The sequence below is a fragment of the Cebidichthys violaceus genome, unplaced genomic scaffold, assembly GCF_023349555.1.
Source record: "Cebidichthys violaceus isolate CVI_PGR_0920_01 unplaced genomic scaffold, fCebVio1.0.p SCAF_23, whole genome shotgun sequence".
NCBI classification, from domain to species: Eukaryota; Metazoa; Chordata; class Actinopteri; order Perciformes; family Stichaeidae; genus Cebidichthys; species Cebidichthys violaceus.
Window position 1 is genome coordinate 1,620,769 of NW_027176406.1, and position 25,420 is coordinate 1,646,188.

Genomic DNA, 25,420 nt, shown 5'->3' on the forward strand with positions numbered 1-25,420 from the left:
GAACTACAAGTCCCTTGTCTCTCGGCTCTGTGGTCGTCAGGTCGGGTAACGTGCTGGGTTCGGTTTTGAACGTACAGAGCGAGCGGGAGTGTGTGACAGGACTGGATTCAATCAGTACAGCTGTGTTGCGGTAATGGGGACATCACTTTCTATTAGAACGGTGGCTTAAAGTCTCTGTAATAACTAACGGTGACTGGAGGAGTCTCACTAATAGTAACTTTAACGTTAGTCAGCAGTTTTCAGATTGGACTGGACAGGCCGAGTAAGAGCCACGCTCTGTCCCACGTAACGTGCGAGCTAGCTGACAAGAACAAATCCGTTTTATAATCCAGCCACCGCCGGACTAAGTGTGTTAATTATCTAGCAAGCACGTGATGTCTTATTAAACCGACGGTTGTCAACATACCAGCTCCACTGCCATCAAACCGTTTTGGTGTGTTAGCATAACGTTAGCAGCACTCGGCTAAAGCTAGCCGCCGGCTGCGTACAGGGGGAAATCTACCCCAAAACAACATTCAATTCTTATCAATGTAGCTCGTGTCAGCGTGTATAAAACCCTGCGGCTGTATTTATGTGTTGAAGGAACATTACAACTTAAACTCATGTTTTGAGTTTATTTGGACAGGGAATTAGCGTTAGTGGCTGACTTCAACAAGATATCTCCTTTCAATGTCACCAGAAAACACTGACAGTTAAATTGTACACGAGGAGCTCCAGGATTTGTCCCCTAATTTATGGTTAAATCTTTACCATCTGTATATTATTTAACGCACGAAATATGTTCAAATCTATAAATTAAATCTGACATGCAGTGTATTTATTGCAAATGTAAATACTATTTTAGGGTGGATTGTCCCACAGCGAAAACAACGCTTTCAGTAGACGTTTAGGAGAAAGGTGGACTTAGCTTTCCAGAAAAATCGAAGCAGTTAAAGGCAAAATGTCCATACATTCCCATCCACAAGTCCCGTGTGTTTGAATGAATTGCTATATGTGGTCTTTGTTTTGATTCCTAGTTGGTAATGAGTGCAGAGGAAACCAACTGTGTCACTGGACACCAGGGTTATCATGAAGCAGAATAAAAATAAATAATGTTTGTTCCCCAGGTGTCCCGATGGCTACAGATATTGTTGAGCAGTTGACCAACTCTCTGGCTAAGACTGGAGTAGAGGAAGTAGAGCTGAGCTACAAAGGCCAGGGAAGAAAGCTTGATGATGCCCAATCGGGTGAGTGTCAGACGTCACTGTGAATGCTTGGTGTGCGAGAAGCCCTGCCTATGATTGCTTTGCCACTCTAAAGTCTTGGTTTTCATGATTTTTTTCATCACAACATTTTAACGCCTCCATCCCTCACTCTGATCCCTGTTCTCCAGTGGAGGAGATGGTTAAGGAGATCCAGGACTTTGATGATTTGCAGGCTCTGAGGTTGGAGGGAAACACTATAGGGGTGGAGGCAGCAAAGGCCATCGCCAAGGCCCTAGAGACAAAGAGCAAGTTCAAGGTTTGGCGCGTTTCCTCTTGACCTTTCTCATCATTCTCAGTTTGAATCATCACCGTAACCAGGAAATGTTTGGTATTTGTACTTGATAAACATAAATCGGTCTATGAAATATCGGAGCATAGTACAAACATTCCCATCATAATTTACTTAAACCCAAGGGGATGTCAACAAATTGCTTTTTTTCTGACTGATCAGTACTCCAAAACCTAAAGTAATTACGTTTACCTCACATAAGACATGAAAAGCAACAAATACTCATCTTGACCTGAAACAAGGAAAGACATTTTTGCTTTTAAAAAAATGACATATTGGCAGATTATTTTTCTCTTGTTCGACTAATCGTTATTTTTGTCTTAGCTTTAATAATGAAAATTATATTGTACGGCATGTTCAACTTTTGTTTCTATATAATGTAGTGAATATATTCATGTGTATCTCTCAGCTGACACTGTTTCTTCTTTCTCTCTCTTTCAGCGCTGTTATTGGAGTGACATGTTCACCGGGCGCCTGCGCCCTGAGATCCCACCTGCCTTGGTAATGCACTTCTTCCTTAACATCATCGACCCCGTTGCAAGCTTAGGCTTCCAGTCAGAACGTGTTGAAATATTGCACGCTTACCCGGCCATTTCATCTCGTTTCTTTCTGCCCTTGTGTTGTAGAATTCACTGGGTGACGCTCTGATGCTGGCCGGTGCCAGGCTCACTGTTTTAGACCTCAGTGACAACGCCTTTGGACCGGATGGGGTGAAGGGCATCGAGAGGTTGCTCAAGAGCACGGCCTGCTACACGCTGCAGGAGTTACGGCTCAACAACTGTGGCATGGGCATCGGAGGGGGGAAGGTAAGTCATGAGGATGTCTTTTTAAAATGAAGCATGTGTCCATCTACTTTGTTAGATGCCGTTAATATGTACTCAGTCGTCACGTTATTAGGTACGCTTGTACAGTCCACTGCATTCCACTGTTTTGCTAAAGTCTATTTTTATGATGCATAAAATTATCTTTGACTGATGAAAGGTGAAGATTAAGTTAAAGTTCAAGCACTGAAAAAGTGTCAGTTGGAGTACATTTCTCCAAAAGCTGAGGACGTTTTTTGTTGAGAGAGAGATATCTGTCAAAGTTTTTGATTTATTGATGGTAACTGGAATGAAAAGAGAATTTTGGCTGTAGAAATGTCTGTAACAATTCACATCTGTGTTAATGGAATCTTCAGATCTTGGCCGCTTCTTTGATCCAGTGCCATAAAAAATCCAGTGCAGAGGGCACCCCCCTCGGCCTGAAGGTGTTTGTTGCAGGGAGGAACCGCCTGGAGAACGATGGAGCCACCGCCCTCGCTCAAGCCTTCCAGGTACAGGACTAACAACCCCTTGAGCTTTGCATGGTTGAATACAAATATTGATCTCAGACCAGGTTGTATCAATGCAGCTCATATTGTTATTTGACCACTTGACCACACTCACTCTAAGCTGGGAGAGTCGGTTATTGTAGACGGACTGCTGTAGCTTACTGTGGCTGTGTGTTTGTGTTCTCAGTTGATGGGCAGCCTGGAGGAGGTTCACATGCCTCAGAATGGCATCAATCATCCTGGTGTGACGGCTCTGGCCAAAGCCATGCAGCACAACGCCGGCCTCCGCATCCTCAACCTCAACGACAACACCTTCACTGAGAAGGGGGCTATCGCCATGGCTCAGGTACAGAGACATTGATATCAGGACTGTTGGCAATTGAGTGGACAGTTGCTCTTAGTGAAATGCACCTTGGGAAAATTATTAACCGTTTGCTGTCAGCCCGCTTTATTCATTCCAATGTCAGTATTCATACAAGACAACTATTTTTAGCAGGTTTTCAAGAGATTTGGTATACAAGAGGTAGTAATGATATTAAAATACATCCATGTGTTTCTACGCCAAGATATTCTCCCACAGGCCTCAAGTTAAAAATATACTGTCGATTCCTACATACAGTTGGTAATTATCTGTAAATATTCTTACAAAGGTGATCGCCTGTAGTTTGAAGCAGTCCTAGGTCAGTACAGTATTTACCATATTCAGTTATAATTTGTACCTTTACCTAGGAATTCACAAATGTAGCTTTCTATTAAAAAAATCATCCACCAATTTGTTCATCACCATCAGTTTTACTACAGTTCTACTGATAACTCTCTTTCCAGGCTTCGAGGCTGTAGCAAATAATATCTGCGTTCTTCACAGGCCCTGAAACACCTGCGCAGCATCCAGGTGATAAACTTTGGAGACTGTCTGGTGCGTCCAGCGGGAGCCATAGCTATCGCAGAAACGGTATCAGAGGGACTACCAATCCTCCAGGTGAGTGAGTAGAACACTACTGACCCCGCTGAGCTGAGCTGTCAATCACCTCATTTTCATCTAGAAGTTCTTTATTTCTTAGCTTTTGTTTGACATTTCTCTTCCCTACTAAGTAAATATTCTGTTATCAGGAACTCAATCTGTCATTTGGCGAGATCACAGAGGAGGCAGCTCTGGCTGTGGCACAAGCAGTAAAGAACAGAGACCAGCTGGAGAAACTGGATCTAAATGGTAAACGCCTTCAAGGAGAAATTTCAAGTTATTTTTTTCGTTGTATTTTTAGCTTTACAAAAGTACAAAAATCTGCTTAAAGGTTTTTCTATTTGTAGAGATGATATTTATCTCCCTGACTCAGCTGTTTATATTGATTTGATTTTCAGGTAACAGTCTAGGAGAGGATGGCTGCAAAGCTCTGAAAGACGCCATGGAAGCCATGAACATTGGCGACCTTCTAGGATCGCTCAGGTAATCACGTCGTACTTCAGCTCCTGTGGTCTATTTATAGAAATCCATGCATCCTTTCTCTGTACCTGTCTATCTTGTTGTGGGTCATGAGGGCTAATAGGGCATGTCTCAGTTTCTATTCCTGCTCCACCGTCACATCAGCGCCTGGAAAACTGATGCAAACTGCCCCACAGGGACTTTGCACATGATTTAGTTGAATATCACGATCATTCAAAAAGATGCTTCTCATCCCAAAATCCTCACTATCGTGCTTTTTAATTTGCCTCAGTGACGACGAGGGCGAGCCAGAAGATGATGACGACGACGAGGACGACGATGAGGAAGAAGACGAAGACGACGAGGATGTGGATGAGGAGGAAATAGAGGAGGAAGAGGAAGAAGAGGAGGAAGAGGAAAGCAATGACAACAAGGTCAGATAAAAGTGTGGTGATGTGTGGCATCAAAGCAAAAATTAACCCCAAAAATATGTTTAGTTACCTGTGCTTACATGAAAGTTTGATGCTGCAGCTGCAATGAAAGGGCCAAAAGACCAAATAACATGAAATCAATCACAAATCCAATTGTAAACTCTTTACACCATTATTTAATCCACGTCTGCATTGAATAGTTGACGTGAAGTCTAAAGGCCGCACTAGCTGCTGTTGTGTGTACGTGTTTGTTTGTTGGGTGTTGTGGTTGAGTTGACTTTCTTTTCCCTCCCCTCCCCCTCACAGATGTCCACCCCTGCATCAGCATCCCGGCCACCAGACGTCTCCTCCTTCCTCAGCTTTCCGTCCCCAGACAAACTGCTCAAATTGGGGGCCAAGAGAGCGATGCTGATCGAGCAGCAGGTAAACACACGAGTACTTACACACACACACACACACACACACACACACACACACACACTCCAGCTTGAGTTTACCTACAGAACTGCTTCCATCTGTTAATGAGTGGTACTAAAGGCTAAAATAAATGTCTTTGAGGTAAATGTTTCTGCCTTTCTCTGTGTCTAGGTGGATGTGTCAGATGCTACAAAAACAGCTGAAGCCTTCCTCAAGATCGCATCCGTGTACAAGGAGGACAATAATGATGTTAAGAACGCCGTGTTGGACAGCATTGGTGAGACATTTGGTCTGCATCAGTTGATCTCGTCGTCGTCGTTGTACATGCTCTTGCTGAGAAAAGTGCTGAACTGACGAGGAACCTCGTAGCATTACAAATTAATTTCTGCCTTTCGGTGTCTCGCAGTTATTTTGTGTTTTTTGTATATTTATTTTGATGTACTACCAACCTGTTTCATCTAATGAGCTCAGAATTCCTTTCACTCGCCAATTGAATCCACTGCTTCTTTTTACCCACTTTTTATCTCGATCTCAAAGTACTGTGAGATGCTAGTGAAGTTGTTTTGCACAGTATACTTAAAACTGTTTTTAATGCTTCACTTGATCCATTAAGAGTCTGTGTTAACAAGTCACACGTTTTCTGTTGTCTTTTTGTGTTGACGGTGTTAGAATACATGTTTGTAATAAAAAGTATGACATTTTTCCTTACAGATGCCCTTCTGAAGAAAGCTTTTGCCACTCCGTCTTTCCAAGGCTACAACTTTGTGTCATCTTTGTTAGTGCTGCTTGGACTTCTCAAGGTACGTTTAATCTGTTTGCCAAGACACAGACATATGTATTTCTTCACATGTCTTTTCTTTGCTTTATCTCGCTTTTGTCTTCTCACTACACTCATTGTTTTCAACACTCCTCTCTTATCTGTCCTCTCGTCCTCACCCTCCATCCCTCCGTCCCGTCCCGTCCTCTTGGCTGGCCAGAGTGAGGACAAGGTGAAGCCTGTGCTCGTGGTTCCCGGCCACCTCAATGCCTTGGAGCACGTTGTTAGACAGGACTACTTCCCCAAAGACAACGTGGCCGTGCTGCAGGCCTTCCTGTCCCGGTAAGGGCGTGACAGAATGAGCCAATCAGCAGGCAGCTTCCAGGTACAAAATACCACGATCACCATCCTCTATCTTCAGGAATGAAGCACATGATGAATGTTTTTACACTAGCGACGGTGGTGGACACTCTCTGGTGATTGCTCATTGATGTGTTGTAAAGGGTTTGTTATTTTTGTCGTTTTACTAACCCTTCGCTTTCATTGGGCGAACATTTACCTTTCTGCCTCTATGACATACATGAAGGATTCATGGTGATTTATCCTTAAAGTTATAATCCTTAAGATTTAAACCCTGCAGATGATTTGCAAGTAGCTTTCCCCACAACAAAAAAATGAAAATGATAAAGATTCAAATTTGGATGATAATGCTGGTATTTTATTTTATTTCTCATTGTCAATCCCATAAAAAGACTTAAACCAACAATGTGTTAGTCCCTTTCTTAATACTTTCTGACTTCACTAGCCTGTCTGCTAGACCACACATGTATAGTTTAATTTTTGTTTGAGAAGAAAGTTTCCTTTAAAAGCATGACTTTAGTTTTTAGCCGCAAAAATAATATACATTTGGAGCTCTAGTGCATGTTCACAGCAACAGAACAGTATATGTGGCATTGACTCAAAGTACAGGGCCTTTGGTGGAACATGTGCAACAGTGTGGCTCACTGATGTGTTTCTGGACAACAGTAGCTCAAGCTTCAGCTACACAGACAACACTTGTTAGTATATTAGAGGATCAACTCATTGCTGGTGTTGGTGTTTCATTGGGATTTGTTGACAATCTGAGAAATACCAGACTTACCATTTTGAAAGATATTAAGTTAATGGATAAATTAATCTTATTATTTTAATTATGTGTGTGTACACTTCATCATCTAACTGTGTGTGTTATCCTTCACAGAAACAACAAGGCTCTGGAGTCATGTGGCAATGCCAGAAACAGCCTCCAGTCAACACTGCAGAGAGTCAGATCAGAGGGCTGAGGACTGTGGACCCACACACACACACACACACACACACTGACTGAACTTTGACTGATCACTGATGGACCTTTGGAAACCAGCACACATGAGCTGAAATATTAAGCAAATAAAGCTGAGCCACACTGGAGAAGAACAGACTCACTGACTCCGCTACATCACCGCTGCCCTTCACAGGTTCAGCAACAAACCTCTCTGGACTCTGGACTGGGCTTGAATGCTTTGTGTTTTGAAGTGGACAATGCTCTTATGGTCTGAAGTGCTTTGTGTACACTCTTATAACCACAGAACAGCACTGACAACTTCTTCGTCTTCTTGATCTCTGTATTCTGGTGAATAAAACCTTATTCCCCACATAAATTAAGATGTGTGTTTCCTGGTTAGAGACACCTGACTGACTAACGCACAGATTACACTTTGGTGCAAACTAGAAAAGCTCTGACCAGAAACGATCTGGGCTCAAAGTTTCAGCTTTTGCACATTTTATTTTATATTTCATATATGCCTTTTACTGTTCTGTTGTTTTGTATTCAATGCTTATTGAATTTGATAATATGGTCAAACATTGCCGTTATTAAAATATCTATTGACGATAAATATGATGAAATTAAGACTGTAAAGAACAATAGAACAATCAAACGGGATGAAATATGTTTAAATGTATTTTCTGCCTTTAATTGGGGCACAAGGTGCAAAGTTTGGGGATTTGTGTTGCAAAATAAAGCTGGTTTGAGTGTTGGATGTCTTTCACCGTCTTTGCATCTTAACTCCATAGAAGTTTTGTTAAAGAAATAAATAAAAGCATTGAAGGTAATGTCACAAGAACATACAACTCCATGAAAACTGAGCATTAAAACAGCTCTTATGAGTTTTTATTACAACAAAGATAGATCTATTCTATCGCTGCTCATTTTCTGGAAGAAACAGATTTTCTGTTTTTCTACACATTTTGTTTCCTGTTGAGATTTGTTTTTTGTCACTGGGGCGTCAAAGAAATCCTGATGTTACAAACCAAGAATAGTCAGTTTATCTCTTACATACATATCAACACATGTGCTCAATCCGACTAACAAATACAGTTGCTCCCTGTGTTTCAGACGGAAATTGTAAAGCCAAGGTGTTAATTTGCTTTGAGGGGGCTCAGGGATCAGGGGTCATCGTAAAAGAATTTACCAAGGCCTTGTTTGTTAGCCTGCTGGAGCGCTGACAGTACGGACACACTCAGAGTAGAATAAGAAAGTCAGCAGCAGATAACCGAAGCCGTAACTGGCAGATTCACATTCAAACTGCCTTTAGTTCATGTTACGAAGCAGACAGTGACGAGGACATTCTGCTTGAAGGTAAGACCGTTTTTTTTCTTCAGTGAGCTCGTTTTTCAGTTTGTTTAGGTTAGATTTGGGATTTTCTTGAAACATTTTTTCACCTGATGAGCTGACTTTTATGGTGGTTCTTGTTTCGGACAAACTGATTTGTTTTTATATGTATTTATTTAATCCTGAAATATTTTAGAAATAAGAAAACAGCAAATAAGCAATGTTAAAATGTAATCAATGTGGTCCAATGGAAAAAGCCAAATAAGTAGTGAAGTAGTAGACTGAATACATTAGCATCCATTAAAAGTCTCTTTGGTTTTCTAAGCACTCGACACTGAATGGAGTTTTGACGACAGCTTTTAAATGATTTTTTAATCATGTTTTACCGCCACAGATGCGTTTCTTCCCGGCTGCGGCCTTCTTGTTGGTTTTAGTGCTGAGTTCACCAGCTGAAGCAAGCAAATGTCCCAGAGTGTGCAGCTGTGACAGCTCCAAACTCACGGTCACCTGCGTTGGCAAGAACTTAACGGAGATTCCCCCGACCATAGATGAGGTGAGGAATTCAAAAGTAAATGTTGGTGCCTCACTTTCACTTCACACAAGTGTTTGAGGAAGAAACACTGAATGGCAAATGTGCTTTGGTGCATTTGAGATGCTTCTTAAATGTGAATCTTTATTTATCTGAAATGAATTAGTTAAATGTACTATGTACTACAGCGACAGCAGCAAGAAGGAGATATGTGTCTTGCTCAAGGGCTCAATAGTATTGTTGTTATCCGGCACACCTTTATCAGTCCTGTCCTTTAACTGTGCATCACCTCTGTCTCGGACACATCCTCTGTTCTGTTTGACCCCCCCACAGATTACACTGAAGCTCGACCTGAGGAACAACAACCTGCAGGCGCTGTCCAGGGGGGCGTTCATCCTTACGCCCTACCTCACCCATCTCAACCTGCAGCGCTGCAGCATTAACAAGGTGAAAGAGGGCGCTTTCCGCACACTGGGCCGCCTGGTTTCCCTGAACCTTGCCTACAACAAAATTGACATCCTTTATCAGGTAAGAGGACACCGCATGGCGACGACACTGAAGGGTCTGAGTTGTTATTTTTCACATTTGGTTTTAAACTTTCAACATACTTATGTGAGGTTGTCTCATTTTCCTTTCCCTCCCTCCACCCTCTTACCTCTGACCCGACTGTTGCAGGAGTCCTTTGACGGCCTCTCGTCCCTGAAGGAGCTGCACCTGGACCATAACCGCGTGGAGGAGATCCAGCCTGGAGCCTTCACACAGCTCGGCTTCCTCAACATGTTGGCCCTCACCCACAACCAGCTGGTTTACATCCCCAACATGGCCTTCCAGGTACTCAGACTTATGGGATTGTAGACTTTTTTCATCACAATGAATGGTTATGTTTGGCTACATGATCACACAGCAGTCTGACTCCTCCAGGGCCTGCACAACATCAAATGGCTTCGTCTCAGCCATAACTCCCTGAACAACTTGGCCCCTGAGGCCTTCGCCGGGCTGTTCACCCTCAACCGCCTCAGCCTGGACCACAACGAGCTGCAGTTCTTCCCCACTCAGACCATGACCAGGTGGGACCTTCTGAAGGATTATTATGGGCATTATATAAATGTTATTTTAACATTCTAATGGAAAACAGTGCTTATGACTTCTCAGCAGACTATAGGAACAAATGACGCGGCTTCATGCTCTGGGTCAGAAATGTGGCATAACTAGTGTCAAAGAGTTATTGTTTCTTTGACTTTTCTCCCTTTGTAGAAATTTTAGAAATAGTACATAATGAAACATCAAACGGCAGTAAATTCGACCAAAGTCTTATGTCTCACTTCACTTTTTACTTTACTCTTCATCTCCTCGTGAAGACTTCCTGAGGTCACGCGCCTGGACATGAGCCACAACCCCATGACCTACCTCGGGGAAGAATCTGTGTCTGTGGCGAAGCTCACACACCTCTACCTTGACCACATGTCCCTTCAGGACCTGTCGGATCAGGCTCTGTCCCGCGCCCCCCTCCTCTCCCACTTGGACCTCAGCCACAATCAGCTTCGCTACCTGGAGCCCCTCTCAGGCCCCAAGGAGCTGGCCAGCCTCAACCTGACAGGTACAACTGATGATTGTGCTCGACACAGATTTAGACATGGAGGATTAGGACATACTATATTTCACCTTCAATACATCCTGATCATCTCTCATTTTTCTTAAAGGCAACCCAGTGTACTGTAACTGCTTCATGCGGCCCCTGAGGGTGTGGGCGGGTGTCGGGGGCGTGAAGCTGCTGGGAGCCTGCGCTGGACCACCTCACCTCTCAGATGAGCCGCTGCAGGCCGTGGCTCCTCTGGATCTGCGCTGCCGCAGCAGAGGGGAGACGCTGAAGGACGAGTTTGAGAAGGACGATGAGAGCACAGGAAGCCTCCCGCCCACAGACAAGCCCAAGCAAAAAGTCAAGTGTCCAGTTAACTGTGACTGTGAGGTGAGTGTTTGACAGTGCGCCTCCAACAATGGTTGCTTTGCTTTGCTCTGTACGTGCAGTGTGTGCTAGAAGTCAAATTTAATTTGAGTTACTAGAAACTCACTATACTCTACCCGCCCAGCACCAAACTGCAGAGAGACTAATTTAGCAACTTGGTGCTGAAAATAGAGCCATTTAGCAACCAAGTAAACATCTGAATACTTTGTCCACTTCTGTTCATGAGACGTATTATTGTTAATATTACATTCTGATTTTAAACCCTCCCCAGATTGAATCCCAGCACGCCACATGCGAGGGTCGGGGTCACACCAAAGTCCCACGAGGCTTCTCCACCAAGACGCAGCTGCTTGATCTACGCAGCAACCACTTCCACGACCTTCCTGCCAACAGCTTCCCAGGCACCGGCCAAGTTGTCTCTCTTCACCTAGAGTTCTGCAAGATCCACGGAATCGAAGGCGGCGCCTTTCGGGGAATGAAAAAGCTGTTTTATTTGTATCTCTCTGACAACGACCTCACATCCTTGGACCCCGGAGCCTTTGCTGGAGCCCCCGAGCTCACTTACCTTCACCTGGAAGGGAACCGACTGGTACAGTTCCCCGGATCAGGTGAGTGGTTGGTCAAGTCAAGTGTGGCTGGATGTAAATAACCACACGGTACATATGTGTGTAAAAACACATAGGAAACAAAAAAACAATGCTATTTTCTTTCTCTTTGTGTCTCTCCTGTAGCCCTGGCACTCTTACCAAGTCTGTTTGTGTTACACCTGGAGCGAAATGCCATCTCCAAACTAGAGCCTGCTGGTTTGCTGTCCTCAGTAACCCCCAACCTCAGGGAACTTTTCCTGACCAACAACACCATAACTGCTATTGCCAAAGGGGCTCTGGACTCAGCTTTCCTAGGTACACTTCACCTGGATTCAAATCAGCTCACCGAGATGCCCACCCACGCTCTGTCCAAGGCCCCTAACCTGGAGGAGATCAACCTGTCTCACAATTCAATTCGCTGGGTGGGACCAAACGCATTCAAGTCCATATCCCAAAGTCTGAAGAGGCTTTACATGGATCAGATGGGCATGGAGAAGGTGCGAGCGACATTTTTTAAGACAAAATGACGGCATTTCATTTAACCTTGACTTCCCACTGTAACCTAAACTTTCTCTTACTTCAAATTTCTATCATGTAACTATGAATTGTAGAAATTTGTGGAGGTTGTGATTGCGATTTCACCAAAAAGTTGCTGAAAGGACTTTTTGAGGCATGGATTATGAGTGAATGCTTATTGCTTTTCTGCTGGTTATTACCCGTGCTAACAGCTCAGGACTTATTGGTGATCAGTTTTTTTAATTGTACCCCCGCCCAGATGTCCAGGGATGCTCTGGCAGGGCTGGGCCCAGGGCTGAGGGCTCTGACTGTGAGAGGGAACCAGCTGGAGGAGCTTCCTGACCTGAGCCCACTCACCGGCCTTGAGGTGGTCGACCTGCAGGACAACCCCCTGATGTGTGACTGTCCTCTGCAGCCGCTACGCAGGTCAGTGCAGAGTTTCCCTGGAAGAAGGGTTTTTGCTTTCAAGTATGCAGCAGGGTGGCACAGTTGGTAGTGAGATTGCACCACTGCTGCTGAAGTGTTCTTGAGCAAAACATTAAATCCCAATAAACTGCAGAGGAGCTACTGCTTAGCTTAGCCAGGAGGAAAGAGAAAATCAAGCGAGTGCTGCTACAGGGATCAAGGAAGCATAGTAATCAATTCGCCTCAATTGTTAATAAAAGCTACATTATTGACAATAATGATGTCACTGTCTGTGTCTCCCTCCGTCTCTGTCTCTCAGGTGGATGGAGAATGTAAGTTTGGAGGTGATCGCCACCTGCGGTCACCCTCCCGAGATCAGAGGTCAAAAGGTCAGGGATGTCAATGTGTTCACATCCTGTCCAGAAAGCCGCTCTCCTCCAGATAAGAAGGTTGTTGCGGCCTCCAGACCTCCAAAAGTGAAGAAACCCAAATCCAGCCTCTCGAAGACCCCTCGGGTCAAAGCTAGGCCAGCAAAGCCCAAAGCTAAATTACTCAAACCAACCAAGAATAAGCCTCAGAGGAAACCTGGGGCACCAAAAGTGACCAAGAACAAGACACTGTAATAAATTAATACAACAAATTGAAAGTGTTGAGATGTTTGTTTTTTTAATTAAAGTGCTTAGGATTACAGCTCTGTGGGAAGTTTACATGCACTATTTACTATCTGAGCATAATCAACACAGTAAAGCAAAAGGAATAAAATAAAAGACAGAAGCAACCTGAGGACCCAGCCTATTGCCTTCCCAAAAAACATAACCACAACTTCAACACACTCAAGATTATCCTATTTAGTTCAGACTGCCATCTAAAAAAACCCCACTAAAATTAATGAATGTTGGATAGTAAATAAATTAATATGAACCAGTGAAGGTGATATCTGGCAATGTTTGTGTTTTTTGTCAAACTGAGAGCAGCAGTGAAATAGGACCTTCATACACTACCAGCCACAATCATTTCTTCTGTATTGATAGATGAAACCTGTATTAAATGCTCTTGTGCATTGGGCTCTGCCTGTACTACCCTTCATCTTAAGATGTGACTGGTTTACCTATATGTATTATTAATATAAATATAGATTGGGATTTAATAGGCATTTAGTCTAAATGACGAACAGGGTTCTATGGTGTAATGGTTAGCACTCTGGACTCTGAATCCAGCGATCCGAGTTCAAATCTCGGTAGAACCTGGGTACGGTTATTTTTTATGCACTGTTTAATTCATGATGTAGTGATTACAAAGCATGCATTCGTTTTAAACAACATAACATCATCAGCACCACTCCAAAACTGCCATATCGTGACACGAAACAAATACAATCCCGGATTAACACGCTAATACACCAACGGAAATTCCAGTTTTCTTCCGGTTTATATGCTCATCACGCCGAACTTCTCTTTTCAAGATGGCAGCAGCTATGGATGTTGATACGCCGAGCAGCACTAACAGCGGAGCTAGCAAGAAGCGATTTGAAGTTAAGAAGGTATGATTGAATGAAGTAACTCGGAGTTGTGGTGTAAATAAATTGTAAACGTTAATCTACCAGTAGCTACAAATGACCGTTAACTCAGCTCACTGATACTGTGAGCGTTGTAGCGCTAAATCACTCCGCCGTTCGGGCAGGAGCTAGCTGTTAGCTGCTAGCTGTTAGCCTGCCTCAAACGGCATGAATTTGCACTTCCTTTTGGAAGAATAGCAAAAAATGTATTTCAACTGTCAACCAATTGTTGACTAGTCTTAATCATGTCGTGACCACAAAACACAAAATCCGTCCCAATGTTAACATTACATTTTACGTAAGGTTAAAAAATTAAACTCTTAATTCTGCGAGCTAATTTGTCGACGTTAGCTAATCCGCGTTTCCGGTAGACCGGTAGCCCTCACAAAGAGTAAAAACTTGCAGTTATAAGACGTTCATGATTCACTTTAGAAGTAATATCGGACTAGATGGCCAACCTAAATAAAGTTGTGGTTGAAATGTGTGCTCAATGCTACATTCTAATGAACTTTCGTTAGCAGCTAACGTTAACAACTGAGTAGCACTAAACGTTTGGAGAACATTTAAGCATACGTTCATCAACAAGCTAGCTAAAGGGGTTACTGCTAGTTAGTTAACGTTAGCTATATCAACATTGTCTATAATGATATGACTATCAGACAGGGTATTATGACGGTGTCGCAGATGCAATGTTGCAACTCATATTTCACAGTCAAATTCTTAAGTTTATTTTTGGAGGTGAGAATGAATCAGTGTTGATGCTATGTTGTTTTCATTTATACATTAAACTACATCTGGCTGAACATTTTTAACACAAATACAGAAATAAACCAATAAGAAGCTATATTCGATACTTGGAAGCTGTCATTAATGTCATGCAGTGACGGTCAGATAACGTTTGTTTGTGATTTCCCACCAGTGGAATGCTGTGGCGCTGTGGGCCTGGGACATTGTGGTGGATAACTGTGCTATCTGTCGGAACCACATCATGGATCTCTGTGAGTTCACTTTCACACACTTTTGGACTCGCTCCCTTGATACATATTTAAATACTAAAAGACTTGGTTGGGAGCCGTGAAGATTGCACATCAACAACAAGTTCTTCAGCTCTATTTGCCATTCATCCTCAGATGTGTCGGCCTGATTTGTCAACTTGCATTGTTGACATGTTTCTCCCTCCCTCATCAGGTATAGAATGCCAGGCCAACCAAGCTTCTGCAACCTCTGAGGAGTGCACTGTAGCCTGGGGTGTCTGCAATGTGAGTACTCTCCTTCGACATGAGTCACTGATCAGGTCTATTAGGGCTCCAATGTAAAATGGTTCCCAATGACTGCTTTTCACAAGGTCTCTGGGGGTATTCCACACTTTCATTACAATCATGTATTACAGTAAAAGTAAACTAATTAATACAAAATATCAAGTGTGAGTCTGACTGTAATAACTTACCCGTAGTTCATCAACCTAAATACATTTGAATGGTCTCTGAATATTTATATATCGTCTGTATTTACAATGAAAGTACATTTTACTGTTCAAGTGACAGCTTCCCACTGTAGTGTCATAGCAAATACAGGCCGCTGTCTCACCTGTAGTAATATTTACTAACATTACTGATGTAAACAACAAAGAGGAGAATTGCCAACAAATAATTTAAACTTACCAGTATTATTTTTTTATTTGGGAAATTGGATATTAAAGGATGTTAACAGTTACATTGAACTGCTGCCCTGACCTGTCTGTGCCCATCAGTACAGTGCATATATATATTCATGTATTGATATTCATATTTCTACCCTGTTTGGTTTTCTCTTACCCAGCATGCCTTCCACTTCCACTGTATTTCCCGCTGGCTGAAAACCAGACAGGTGTGCCCTCTGGACAACAGGGAGTGGGAGTTTCAGAAGTGAGTAACATTCCTTTTTTTTTTTTTTTTAACTAATTTTTAGCCTTGGACAATGTGAAGTTATGAATATTTTTTAAAGTGAACATCTGTATTGACAGTGCGTTCTCTCTCTCTCTCTCTCATGTTGTTTTTTACAGATACGGACACTAGTTGTATTATTGCTGACCTTTTCCTGCGCTACTACAAGCATCACCCGTACTACTTCTCTGTTCCCTCCTGCTTGTAAGCAGTTATTTTACGCCCACGTCTTTGTTTGGTATGTTGTAAGTACAAAAATAAACATGAATATTGTCACAACACAGGTCTTGTATTACTTTGTAGGGGTTTCTGACAGTTCAGTGTGTGGGTTTGTGAAGCAATAACATGGTTTAACATTTGCTTCGGTTGTGCACAAAGACTCATTTGGGACTCGGGTAATATTTAAACTACATTTTGGTTTACAAAAAGCTGCACACAGAGGGGGAATTTGCTCGGTTGGATCAGCTTTGACGTGGTGATTCAGGACTTCATGAGAGCCAGGACCCTTCATGTGTTTATAGAGCAGTAATCCTCCGGCTGAAAGACAGATGACCTGTGCGGATTAGTGGCCTTGTGCCCATCATAATTCCCAAAGGTACCATCTTTATATTGCTTGTCTTGTCCGACCAATAAACCCAAATGACATAAGAGACGAGCAGAAATTCACACATTTGACTCGCATGATAAATGAGTAATCAATTATCGAAACTGTTTGCTGATTGTTTCAGCTTTAAAACCGTAAGACTTTCTACTCTTGTCTGGAAATATCTTAAATTCTGGCTATAGAAAATTATCTATAAGACTGTCAAATTGCAACCATTTGGTTTAGTCACACCTTTCTCATCAGTACAATAAGTAGTTCCACCAAGTGAGGATATGAGAGGTTGAAAGTAAGTAAAACGATACATTTATGCTCAATATCAAAACAATGGATTGAAGTGTAAATCCACATACAAGGTGCTGCTTGTTAAAATCTGAACAAGAAATCAAAAGGACCACAGGAGGGAGGGTCCTCCTGGATGTTATTTTGCCAAGAAATTAACTCCTTGAATCTCTGGATCGTTTTTCTCAGTTTAACAGATGAGACACAGCAGTGATGTGTGTTTGTGTGTGTTGTCAGTGTAAAAATCACTTATGTCTGGTTTGTACAAGATATAAAAGGAAACCCAACTAGAAAAGAGTCAAACTTGTTTTGCAGCAACAGAGGTTTTATTATTGGGAAACATTTTCCAACAGGGTCAGACATCAATATCAGTGACTTTTTTTTTTTGCATTTTATAATAACAGCTCTGATAACAAAAACACCCGACTGTTATGTGTGAGAGTTCGGCTCTGTTCGGAGAAAAAGGAAAGACCGGTAGCTAAACAGTTACCGCGTAATAAATGGCTGTAAAAATGTTTGAGCGTCTTAATGCAGGAGCTCCCAGTTTAGCTTTTTTCCAGATACACGTTAGGAAACGTCAGCCTGTGTTTAAGTAAAGTCCCAGCTGAGATGAGTCGGGAGAAGTTGTCGGACCCGACTCCTAACCTCGTTGGGACGTTGCTAAGAACAATTAAAAAGTAGCCTTCACTTCCTCTACCCGACACCAAATCACCCACTCCCCCGTTTGATCTGCACACAGTGGAATAATAGTTGAAAAGCATTGTTGCTCTCCAGATTGACTCGCCATCCACCCTCCCCTCATCTTTGGTCCTCGTCTAAGGCTGTGGTGACGCTCCAAATTTGGAACTCAGCTTGGTGACTAGTGCCATGATTTTGGGGTTGTTCTGGTACTTGGAGATGTTCGCTGGGTTCTGTGCCACATCCTGGAAGGCTGTCATCACCTCAGGGTCCTGTAGGAAGATAGGGAGTGTAAACAGAGTCACCTCTTTACATGTAGTGCTTCTCAAAATCAGTTTTAAAAGACATGTTCTAATCCTGGGTCAGAAAGGGCTGTGCAATTAGTATTATAGCATACACTTAAACTGATATAGATTCATTTAGGAGGCTAAAATAAGTTTTGCATTCTTAAAATAAACAGTAAAAACGGAAATCTTCACATTTAAGAACTTTGTGAAAGAGCAAAGTCAATATCTGATAAAACTACACCCACAATGTGCTGATGAAGCAGATTAGCTGAGCTTTTAACTCTTAAAACATACAGATGTTTTTTCTGAACTAAAATATAGTCCCATCTATTTGGCGCTGCACTCCTAGAACATTGTCAAAATCACGCTGGACATTCTTCCTTCATGTCAAAACTTGGCGCCTACATTACCCACAATGCAAGTCGACCACTGACAGTTTGGTCAGAGAGTCGGGTGTGTTATGCTGGTAATGGGTTCACACAGCTCCCTCTGCAGCCACAAAGGGCTTTATACCATTTGTTTTAACACATGCAGCCAGAACTGGAAGCAGTAACACCGATAAAAAGTGTGATTGTTTCACCAAAGTCCACAAAAAGGTGTTTTGGGACTTTAATGACATGGACAGGTGAATGTTCGGTGTAGACAGGATCTCCCCCTGTAGCCTTTTAATCTCTTTAAGTGATCGACAGGATAATGCATCTAAGTCTGTCTGTATGTGGCACTGCCAAAAGGCTCAAATACACATGTCCCTCCCCTCAACATCCTCCTCCCCCTCTGTAAGTGGGGATGGCGATCACCGCGAAAATCTGTTTCATGTGAAAATGACGGATGTCTAAATGAGCTCAGCTTTCACAGCGCCTGTATTTGACTTCTGTTTCTGTATTTAGTGAGCTTTAGAGGGACTGGTAGGTGGATTTTGTTACATTTGAACAGAGCCATGCTAGCAGTATCCCCTTGTTCACAATCTTTATGCCAAGCCAAGCTAACAGGCTTCATATTTGTCATTTAAACTTGAGTGTAATATCAATCCTCATCTACTTTCCGCAAAAAAGCGAGTAAGCGCATTTCCCAAAATGTCGCCCCTTTAAGACCTGCACAACCTAAGTCATATGGTAGTGGACGTGGAGGACTAATGTCGTCACCTTCATGGCGTTGAGCAGCTCAGGATCCTTCAGGATTTCACCGAGACCGGACATGCCGGCGGGGGCTCCTTCAGGGAATCCAGCAGGACCTGCAGAAAATGATTCATTATGAACTTGAATGGGCATCACATCTGTCTGATAAACCAACGATGAATCCAAACAGCACAGAGAAATACTTTGGAATTTGTCTGGAGACAGAGATGTAAATATGGTACTCAGGAGAAACTAAGGACGGCTACAAACAAATGACTCAAAACAAATATTGATCAATGGATCAATAAAATAATCAAAATATGTAGAAAGAGTGTAAATTACTTTCCACAGGGTATAATCTTTTTATTTGTATCTTGTAATATGACATTTGTAGTGTTCATCTCATCCCATGATGCAATGGACCGGCTTCTTTTCCTTTCTCCTACCTGGGAAAAATCCTCCTCCACCTCCTCCACCACCACCTCCTCCAAACTGCCGTGCTTCCTCCTCCTGTTGAAACACAAAACAATGGGATGAGTTACTAAGTGTCCGAAGGTTCAGGAGAGGTTTCCTCTGTTCGCTCTATCGAAAACTCTTATTGTGAAAATGTCAATGGCGTTCTCTTTGAGTTCAAAGTGACAAATACGAGAATGTAGATGATGCAGCGTCTAATGAAGACAAAGTCTTGAGCTGCATTTGTTTGTAATTGTCCAATCCTAGCTTAGCAGCCATGTGTTGATGCAGTGTGTATGGTGTCTTTTTATAAGCATTTCCAGAACCAAAAGCACAAGAGTGGGAAATTGATCAAACAGTGTGTTTTTCTGCTTGAATGCAAGCTGCAAATGTCAGCATGTCTGGCTAGCTAGCTTGCTATGTACAGTAGTAACCCAGCGTTACTTTAAAGTCCAAGGATGATTTTATACTACATCATTTTGTGGGGTTTTGTATAAGCTCGACAGGGGAAGCAACAATAACTAAGGGGGCGGGGCTTACTGAACATCAGTTGTGCCTTTCAGCTACATAGGTGGAAAATCATGGACACCAGCTGTGAAGTGTTGACTTCTCTGGAGCAACTTCAGTTGTGCAGCTTTTGTCGACTAACTAGTGTATTATTATGCCGTCACAGCTGACCGTGAAGGTTCAACTAATAGGACATTCATTATATCTTTGTTAGTGCAAGTGTGAAATAGGAAAACTCACCCTCTGAGCCCGGGCATGCTCCTCTCTGGCTTTCTTTACCCGCTCTTGTTTCTCTTTGACCTCCTTCTCTTCTCTCTTACGCTGGTATTTGCGTCTGTGCTCAATGATTTTGGTGGCCTAAAAAAAAGAAAGAAAGGGAAACATGACAAGAATGAGGAACCACAAACTCGCATGGATCAACTCCTCTCTTCTAAGTTTGCACACATAAAAATAGCATATCTGCATTAAAGTTATGACAGACAAATTTAAAAGAGGCCATTTTTGTATTGTAAGTCCCTCTTTTCCCTGGCATCATACCTTCGGCTGGACCTCCTTCAGCATCGCACTGGTGTCCTCGTCATAGTCCAGTTTACAGGCCATGGCCAGGTCCTTGGCTGCCTCCTCCCAGTGGCCCAGCAGCCTGCATTTTGAATCGACAATCAATGAAAATCATCACAACTGTTAACTTTTCATCTGGGGAAACTCTAAGTAGCAGTGAACACTGATGTTATCCCTCCGTTAGAGATACAACATGTTTTCTATCAGACTGCAAAACCTATTTATATCTTGGTACTTCAAAAAAGATCTGGTTGATGATTTTTATATGGAGATAAACATCACATTTGCTGTTGTGTATGGCATAAAGATGAACATTACATAACTGCACTAACAATGATAGCAGACTATATGATTAAACAAAATGTTACTCGTGAGAGCAACCCTGGTGTGGGTTTATTCTACGTCGCTGGTCCTGCTGTAACTCACAGTTCGCTCAGCTGAGGAAATATTAAATGCCAGTTGCCAAACAAGATGAGGAGTTTGGTACTCGCGGGTGTTTACACTTGAGGGTTTGATTATGCAACGTTGTCTGTAGAGGTGTAAAATACAAATGTACCTGTGAGCTTTTCCCCTCCACTTGTAAGGCTGTGCAGAGTCTGGGTTGATGCTGATGGCTCGGTCACAGTCTCTGATGGCTGCGTTGGGTTTCTGCATCTGGATAAAGACGCTAAACGCAAAGAGGACAGCTGGTTACACTCAGTCTGTCATGACAGACACTTAACAGGAGCAGTCATGAAGCTCAAAGACAATTAAAAGCTGAATGATACTTGAATGTTCTGCCGTGGACTGAAAAAGGCCCCGAGGACTCTCACCTTGCCCTCTTGGCGTACATGATGGCGACGCAGGGGTTCAGCTTGATGGCTTCAGTAAAAAGACCCAGAGCTTTCTGCAGATCACCTATAAGATAAATAACATTGACACAGGTATTAAAGATCTTTTTATCTACCTCATCAATACAGAAACTGTGTCTGCGTGCCGTTTCTGAACAGAACATCCTCCTACCTTCTCCTAGAGCATCAATGGCCGCCATCTTCTTCTCACTGGCCTCGTCCATCATCTCCTCTGTGACCTGAGGAAATGTATGGACACACACATGTTGACACTACTGCGGCCTCAAGTGGTCAAGGCTTAGTTATTTTTTTCCAGGCCTGGAATAAAATAAAATAAATACGAAGTATACTTGAGTAGCTGCATGCATGATTAATAGACAATATAGAAAACATTTGACCTCTATGCTGTCAAACTCTCCCATCTCCTGCGGCTCATCAGTGTCTGGTTCGATCACTCCCTCATTGTCCATTTCTGAAAAGGATCCAACGTTTACAATGAGCTCTTGTTGGTACACAAACACCCACTACTCTGAGAACATGGCGTAGTCTTCACAGTAATAATACACAGGTTTACAAGATCAAGTGTAATTTATTACATAAAACTATTACTTTGAGAAAAGAAATTTGGAGTCCGACTGTCCCAAATCTCACACATTCAGATACGCCAACTGTTACAATAATACATTAACTAAAGCGATGTCTAAAAATGGTACATATTTGCAAGTAAACAGACGCACATATTTAGGGAATAAATAATACACTTGACTGTTTGGCTTTTTTTTAAAAAATGTTTTTATTAAATATCTGAACAGACCAAAGTTTGTGTGCAGAGCCTTCCTTTATCGAAAGTTGCACCATTTCCGAAAAAGACAGCCTTGAGCTTGAGTCCTGCACCTATAATTATACCTTAGAAATGATGGTTTGACGTTTGGGAAATATGCTTATTTGCTTTCTTGCAGAGAGTTGGTTGAGACGATTGATAGCACTCTCATGTCTGTACGGTAAATATGAATAGAACTTAGCATGAGCCAAGCTCCGTCAAACGAAAGACAAAAACCCAAATATAAACAGGACGAGCTCATCATTTAGCCAGGGTTTACATGCCGCACCTATATACTCTATTCCCTTGAGGCCAAAGCTGCGATTTAAGAAACTTTGTGTACCTATATCACTCTCATCATTCTCAGACAGGACAGGAGGCTCTGGCTCAAAAGGTGGAGCTGATGTAGGGGGAGGACCACAAGGACAGCCACCCTAAAAGTCAGAGAGCAGTGTGTTACAACAAGGTATCAATAAAACAAAAATATCAAAAAGTATATTAGAAAAGACATAAAAGTAATATTGCTGTATCACCTGGCATGGCTTCCCTGTCTTGGGTTGGGGAGGGATTGTTGCACCCATGCTGCAATATAAAATGATGGAGTTTGTGGACAATTCAGAGAGCAACACAAGGGCCATGACATTCCATTTAATGGATATACCAAAACAGATGTAGTCATTTTATGTATGGACATTTTCTCAGTTAAGTTGCCCATAAAATGTACTTTATATAACTAAAGTATACACATCGTAATGGCAATATAAACATAGGTATACTTGCCAGGTTATGGGTCATTGCCAACATCAAAAATATAGAGGAAACATTACTTGTCATAAAATATATATATATATATATATATATATATATATATATATATATATATATATATATATATATATATATATATATATATGTAAACGATTATTTGTTGAATGTGGGGCTTTGCATGTTCTTGATTTAAGTTGCAAGTGATCATGTTTCTGTGCACACACGCGTGCAGACCCAGCATGCGGTCCATGGTGGTTTTACTGGAAGGTGGGCGGGACTGGGTACGTGATAGGCTCGCAGTCGGTTCGGGATTTTCTTTAGATAGCCTACTTTAGTGACATAATCACAGAATGCATCCCCTATGCATCGTTCCCATAACAACCAGGGTCCCTGCACAGTGGCTTTACAGGCTGGTATACTGACCCCAGCAACCAGGTCCGGAAGAAGCTCATCTCTGGAAGGTGCAGGATGTCGGGACTGGCCTCGCACATCTGTACGAAGCCCTTTAACTCTGTCACTTTTCGCGGGTCCATGCTGCTCTGTCACGTCCAGCAGACAGCGCGCTGCGTGTGTGGGGGGAGGAAACCAGAGAGACAGACAATGAAGCTAACAACTTAGCCAAGTCGGACTGTGTTTACGGTTTCAGCCGCTAATACCAGCGTCGTTAAGCTAAGTATGCTAACGAGTGAGCGCTTTCAACCACACTTTGTTCACTGCCCACTTCACATAAACCCAACACGTGCAATTCAGGGGTTAAAAATAAAGCAACCATGCACAACTAGCATTAACGGCTATTTCAACGGTCGCAAGACAGAAGTTTCTAGAAATGTGAATCCGTTAGTGACGCGGTAGCCGTTTGACGCATGATAACGCCGTTAGCTAACGTTAGCTGCAACACAGGCCGTGAGTAATGAAGAACGCTCGGTTATCTGTGGACATGAATGTCTGTAATCGAAGGGAAACGCACCTGTGAGAAATATACACCGTTGACACCCGATAGGTGAACCCGCAGAGGAAGCTTACTGGTGATTTTTATTGCCACAACTCTTCTTCACTGGTAGTGACAGTGGCGTCGCTGCTGTGTTTTCATTCAGGCGAGTTGTCGGACAAAATGACGGAGGACCTGGGATTTTGTTGCCCCGAGTTTGGACTTTCGGGCAGCTTTAAGGACTCATACAAATCCGTAACAGCTGCTGGAGTATTATATTATTACTGGGCTTGATTCCAAACGATTAAAAGTCAGACCTTGTTTAGCAGGATGAAGAATTCAGGTCATTTATTTTAGTAAAATTAGCAATTATGCAATATGAAAAGTTACAGTCCACTGTGACTGTAACTATTATACATTATATGATTGGATTATTATTATTGATGCAATAACATTTAGTCGAGGAGGTGGAGCTAATTTAAATATTTATATATATGAATGTTTTTATATATATATATACACACACATACACTGTAATTTAATCCATGTACAACAGTGCATCATATTCTATTAACTCATCATATATACATAGCATGAAAAATGTAGTACTGAAGTCAAGTACAACAGTGACGTGCGGTGAGAATCATGGCTTTCAGAGTCAGATTTACAAATATATGAACCCAATAGAGAAGCTTAAATCACCATTAAATTGGCAGCTTGCACATTGACTACTGGTTGTTTTTCATATTTCATATCAGCATTCTTTATACACACATAGGTAAAGTACATATTTTATTCCACTCGGAGCGTGTGCGCCGCGATCCGGCTGCACATTGTGTTTTATTTTGAAAAATTATCTCTTTTCGGTGTCTGACTTCTTGTCTGGGTCGATCTGCTCTGTGCATCTTGACGCAATAAACCCGACCAGTGCGCTCTAGCACGCCCCCTTCATTGAGACAGAGGTACTGTTTGCCTCCCCTCTGCTTTTTCACTGCAGTTTCTGTCAGATCAGCAGGACTAAATAGGTTATACATACGTGAAATATATTACCTATTCTATGGAATGCGCTAATTCAGCGATTTTGATTATAAAAATGATTGGAATCATACAGAAATTACATTTATAGCACAGATCAGTAGAGAAATATGAATATTTATTTTATTTTATCATTATTTGTTTTTTACTTTTCATGACCGCACGTCCCTGAGTACAACTATCTCACATTTGTAATAATATACAATACTTGACATGCAATACATACAATACATACATGTATGTATGTATGTATGTATGTATGTATGTATGTATGTATGTATGTTTGTATGTATGTATGTATGTATGTATGTATGTATGTTTGTATGTATGTATGTATGTTACATTCCACCCCTTGTGGTCTGTGATGAAATTAATGTTCATACTGTAGGCTAGTATAAAATAAAAAAGGGTAAAGTGACCATTAATAGGCTAAAAGAATACAAACACTGATATGGTCCTTTAAAATGTGAAACAGCACCAGTCTGTACATATTACAGACTGATTCAACAAGGTATGATACTTCTGTACATGTGGGCAGAAGTAAGTCTGAAGGGAAATGAGGAGGAACATGAATGAGGTGAA

The 25,420-nt window shown here is 42.1% G+C and overlaps 4 protein-coding genes and 1 non-coding gene across 6 annotated transcripts; 4 read left to right on the forward strand and 1 right to left on the reverse strand.

The window, feature by feature from the left end:
* The first annotated feature begins 45 nt into the window (after positions 1-45).
* On the forward strand, positions 46-7,927 carry LOC137878585 (ran GTPase-activating protein 1-like). 2 transcript variants are annotated; one of them, XM_068718937.1, is made up of 16 exons: positions 46-130; positions 1,107-1,226; positions 1,373-1,500; positions 1,975-2,034; positions 2,160-2,339; positions 2,711-2,845; positions 3,030-3,188; positions 3,708-3,821; positions 3,953-4,052; positions 4,202-4,286; positions 4,555-4,696; positions 5,000-5,116; positions 5,282-5,387; positions 5,822-5,910; positions 6,088-6,209; positions 7,108-7,927. In XM_068718937.1, the coding sequence occupies exons 2-16, from the start codon at positions 1,115-1,117 to the stop codon at positions 7,187-7,189; spliced, it is 1,731 nt and encodes a 576-aa protein (XP_068575038.1). In that variant the 5' UTR covers positions 46-130; positions 1,107-1,114; the 3' UTR covers positions 7,190-7,927. The 2 variants fall into 2 exon arrangements, with proteins under 2 accessions (XP_068575038.1, XP_068575039.1); XM_068718938.1 differs by having other exon boundaries at positions 6,088-6,252; positions 7,108-7,195.
* Positions 7,928-8,447: 520 nt separating this feature from the next.
* On the forward strand, positions 8,448-13,122 carry LOC137878684 (chondroadherin-like protein). Its single transcript, XM_068719067.1, has 11 exons — positions 8,448-8,526; positions 8,894-9,052; positions 9,362-9,556; positions 9,704-9,859; positions 9,950-10,095; positions 10,387-10,625; positions 10,729-10,994; positions 11,263-11,599; positions 11,723-12,075; positions 12,354-12,520; positions 12,819-13,122. The coding sequence occupies exons 2-11, from the start codon at positions 8,894-8,896 to the stop codon at positions 13,120-13,122; spliced, it is 2,322 nt and encodes a 773-aa protein (XP_068575168.1). The 5' UTR covers positions 8,448-8,526.
* A 551-nt stretch (positions 13,123-13,673) lies between these two features.
* trnaq-cug (transfer RNA glutamine (anticodon CUG)) lies at positions 13,674-13,745 on the forward strand. The gene has a single exon. It is a non-coding gene; the product is annotated as a tRNA-Gln (tRNA).
* A 184-nt stretch (positions 13,746-13,929) lies between these two features.
* On the forward strand, positions 13,930-16,255 carry rbx1 (ring-box 1, E3 ubiquitin protein ligase). The gene is made up of 5 exons (XM_068718584.1): positions 13,930-14,039; positions 14,974-15,052; positions 15,243-15,313; positions 15,873-15,958; positions 16,096-16,255. The coding sequence occupies exons 1-5, from the start codon at positions 13,962-13,964 to the stop codon at positions 16,106-16,108; spliced, it is 327 nt and encodes a 108-aa protein (XP_068574685.1). The 5' UTR covers positions 13,930-13,961; the 3' UTR covers positions 16,109-16,255.
* A 908-nt stretch (positions 16,256-17,163) lies between these two features.
* On the reverse strand, positions 17,164-23,991 carry st13 (ST13 Hsp70 interacting protein). Its single transcript, XM_068718765.1, has 13 exons — positions 23,843-23,991; positions 23,299-23,438; positions 22,641-22,689; positions 22,451-22,541; positions 21,686-21,759; positions 21,460-21,526; positions 21,270-21,354; positions 21,014-21,124; positions 20,437-20,539; positions 20,140-20,256; positions 19,386-19,449; positions 18,967-19,055; positions 17,164-17,809 (listed from the first exon to the last, which is right to left on the reverse strand). The coding sequence occupies exons 2-13, from the start codon at positions 23,406-23,408 to the stop codon at positions 17,675-17,677; spliced, it is 1,095 nt and encodes a 364-aa protein (XP_068574866.1). The 5' UTR covers positions 23,409-23,438; positions 23,843-23,991; the 3' UTR covers positions 17,164-17,674.
* Between the last annotated feature and the right edge of the window lie 1,429 nt (positions 23,992-25,420).

Excerpts from the sequence above, each read along its gene's own strand:
- LOC137878585 (XM_068718937.1), top strand. The coding sequence starts at position 1,115 with ATGGCTACAGATATTGTTGAGCAGTTGACCAACTCTCTGGCTAAGACT. Across the intron at positions 4,053-4,201 it reads GGAGAAACTGGATCTAAATG|GTAACAGTCTAGGAGAGGAT; the intron begins GTAAACGCCTTC and ends TTTGATTTTCAG. Across the intron at positions 4,287-4,554 it reads GACCTTCTAGGATCGCTCAG|TGACGACGAGGGCGAGCCAG; the intron begins GTAATCACGTCG and ends AATTTGCCTCAG.
- st13 (XM_068718765.1), bottom strand. The coding sequence starts at position 23,408 with ATGGACCCGCGAAAAGTGACAGAGTTAAAGGGCTTCGTACAGATGTGC. Across the intron at positions 21,125-21,269 it reads ATGTACGCCAAGAGGGCAAG|CGTCTTTATCCAGATGCAGA; the intron begins GTGAGAGTCCTC and ends CTTTGCGTTTAG. Across the intron at positions 20,257-20,436 it reads TGAAGGAGGTCCAGCCGAAG|GCCACCAAAATCATTGAGCA; the intron begins GTATGATGCCAG and ends TCTTTTTTTTAG.
- rbx1 (XM_068718584.1), top strand. The coding sequence starts at position 13,962 with ATGGCAGCAGCTATGGATGTTGATACGCCGAGCAGCACTAACAGCGGA. Across the intron at positions 15,053-15,242 it reads GAACCACATCATGGATCTCT|GTATAGAATGCCAGGCCAAC; the intron begins GTGAGTTCACTT and ends CTCCCTCATCAG. Across the intron at positions 15,314-15,872 it reads TAGCCTGGGGTGTCTGCAAT|CATGCCTTCCACTTCCACTG; the intron begins GTGAGTACTCTC and ends TCTCTTACCCAG.
- LOC137878684 (XM_068719067.1), top strand. The coding sequence starts at position 8,894 with ATGCGTTTCTTCCCGGCTGCGGCCTTCTTGTTGGTTTTAGTGCTGAGT. Across the intron at positions 12,076-12,353 it reads ATCAGATGGGCATGGAGAAG|ATGTCCAGGGATGCTCTGGC; the intron begins GTGCGAGCGACA and ends ACCCCCGCCCAG. Across the intron at positions 12,521-12,818 it reads CCTCTGCAGCCGCTACGCAG|GTGGATGGAGAATGTAAGTT; the intron begins GTCAGTGCAGAG and ends TCTGTCTCTCAG.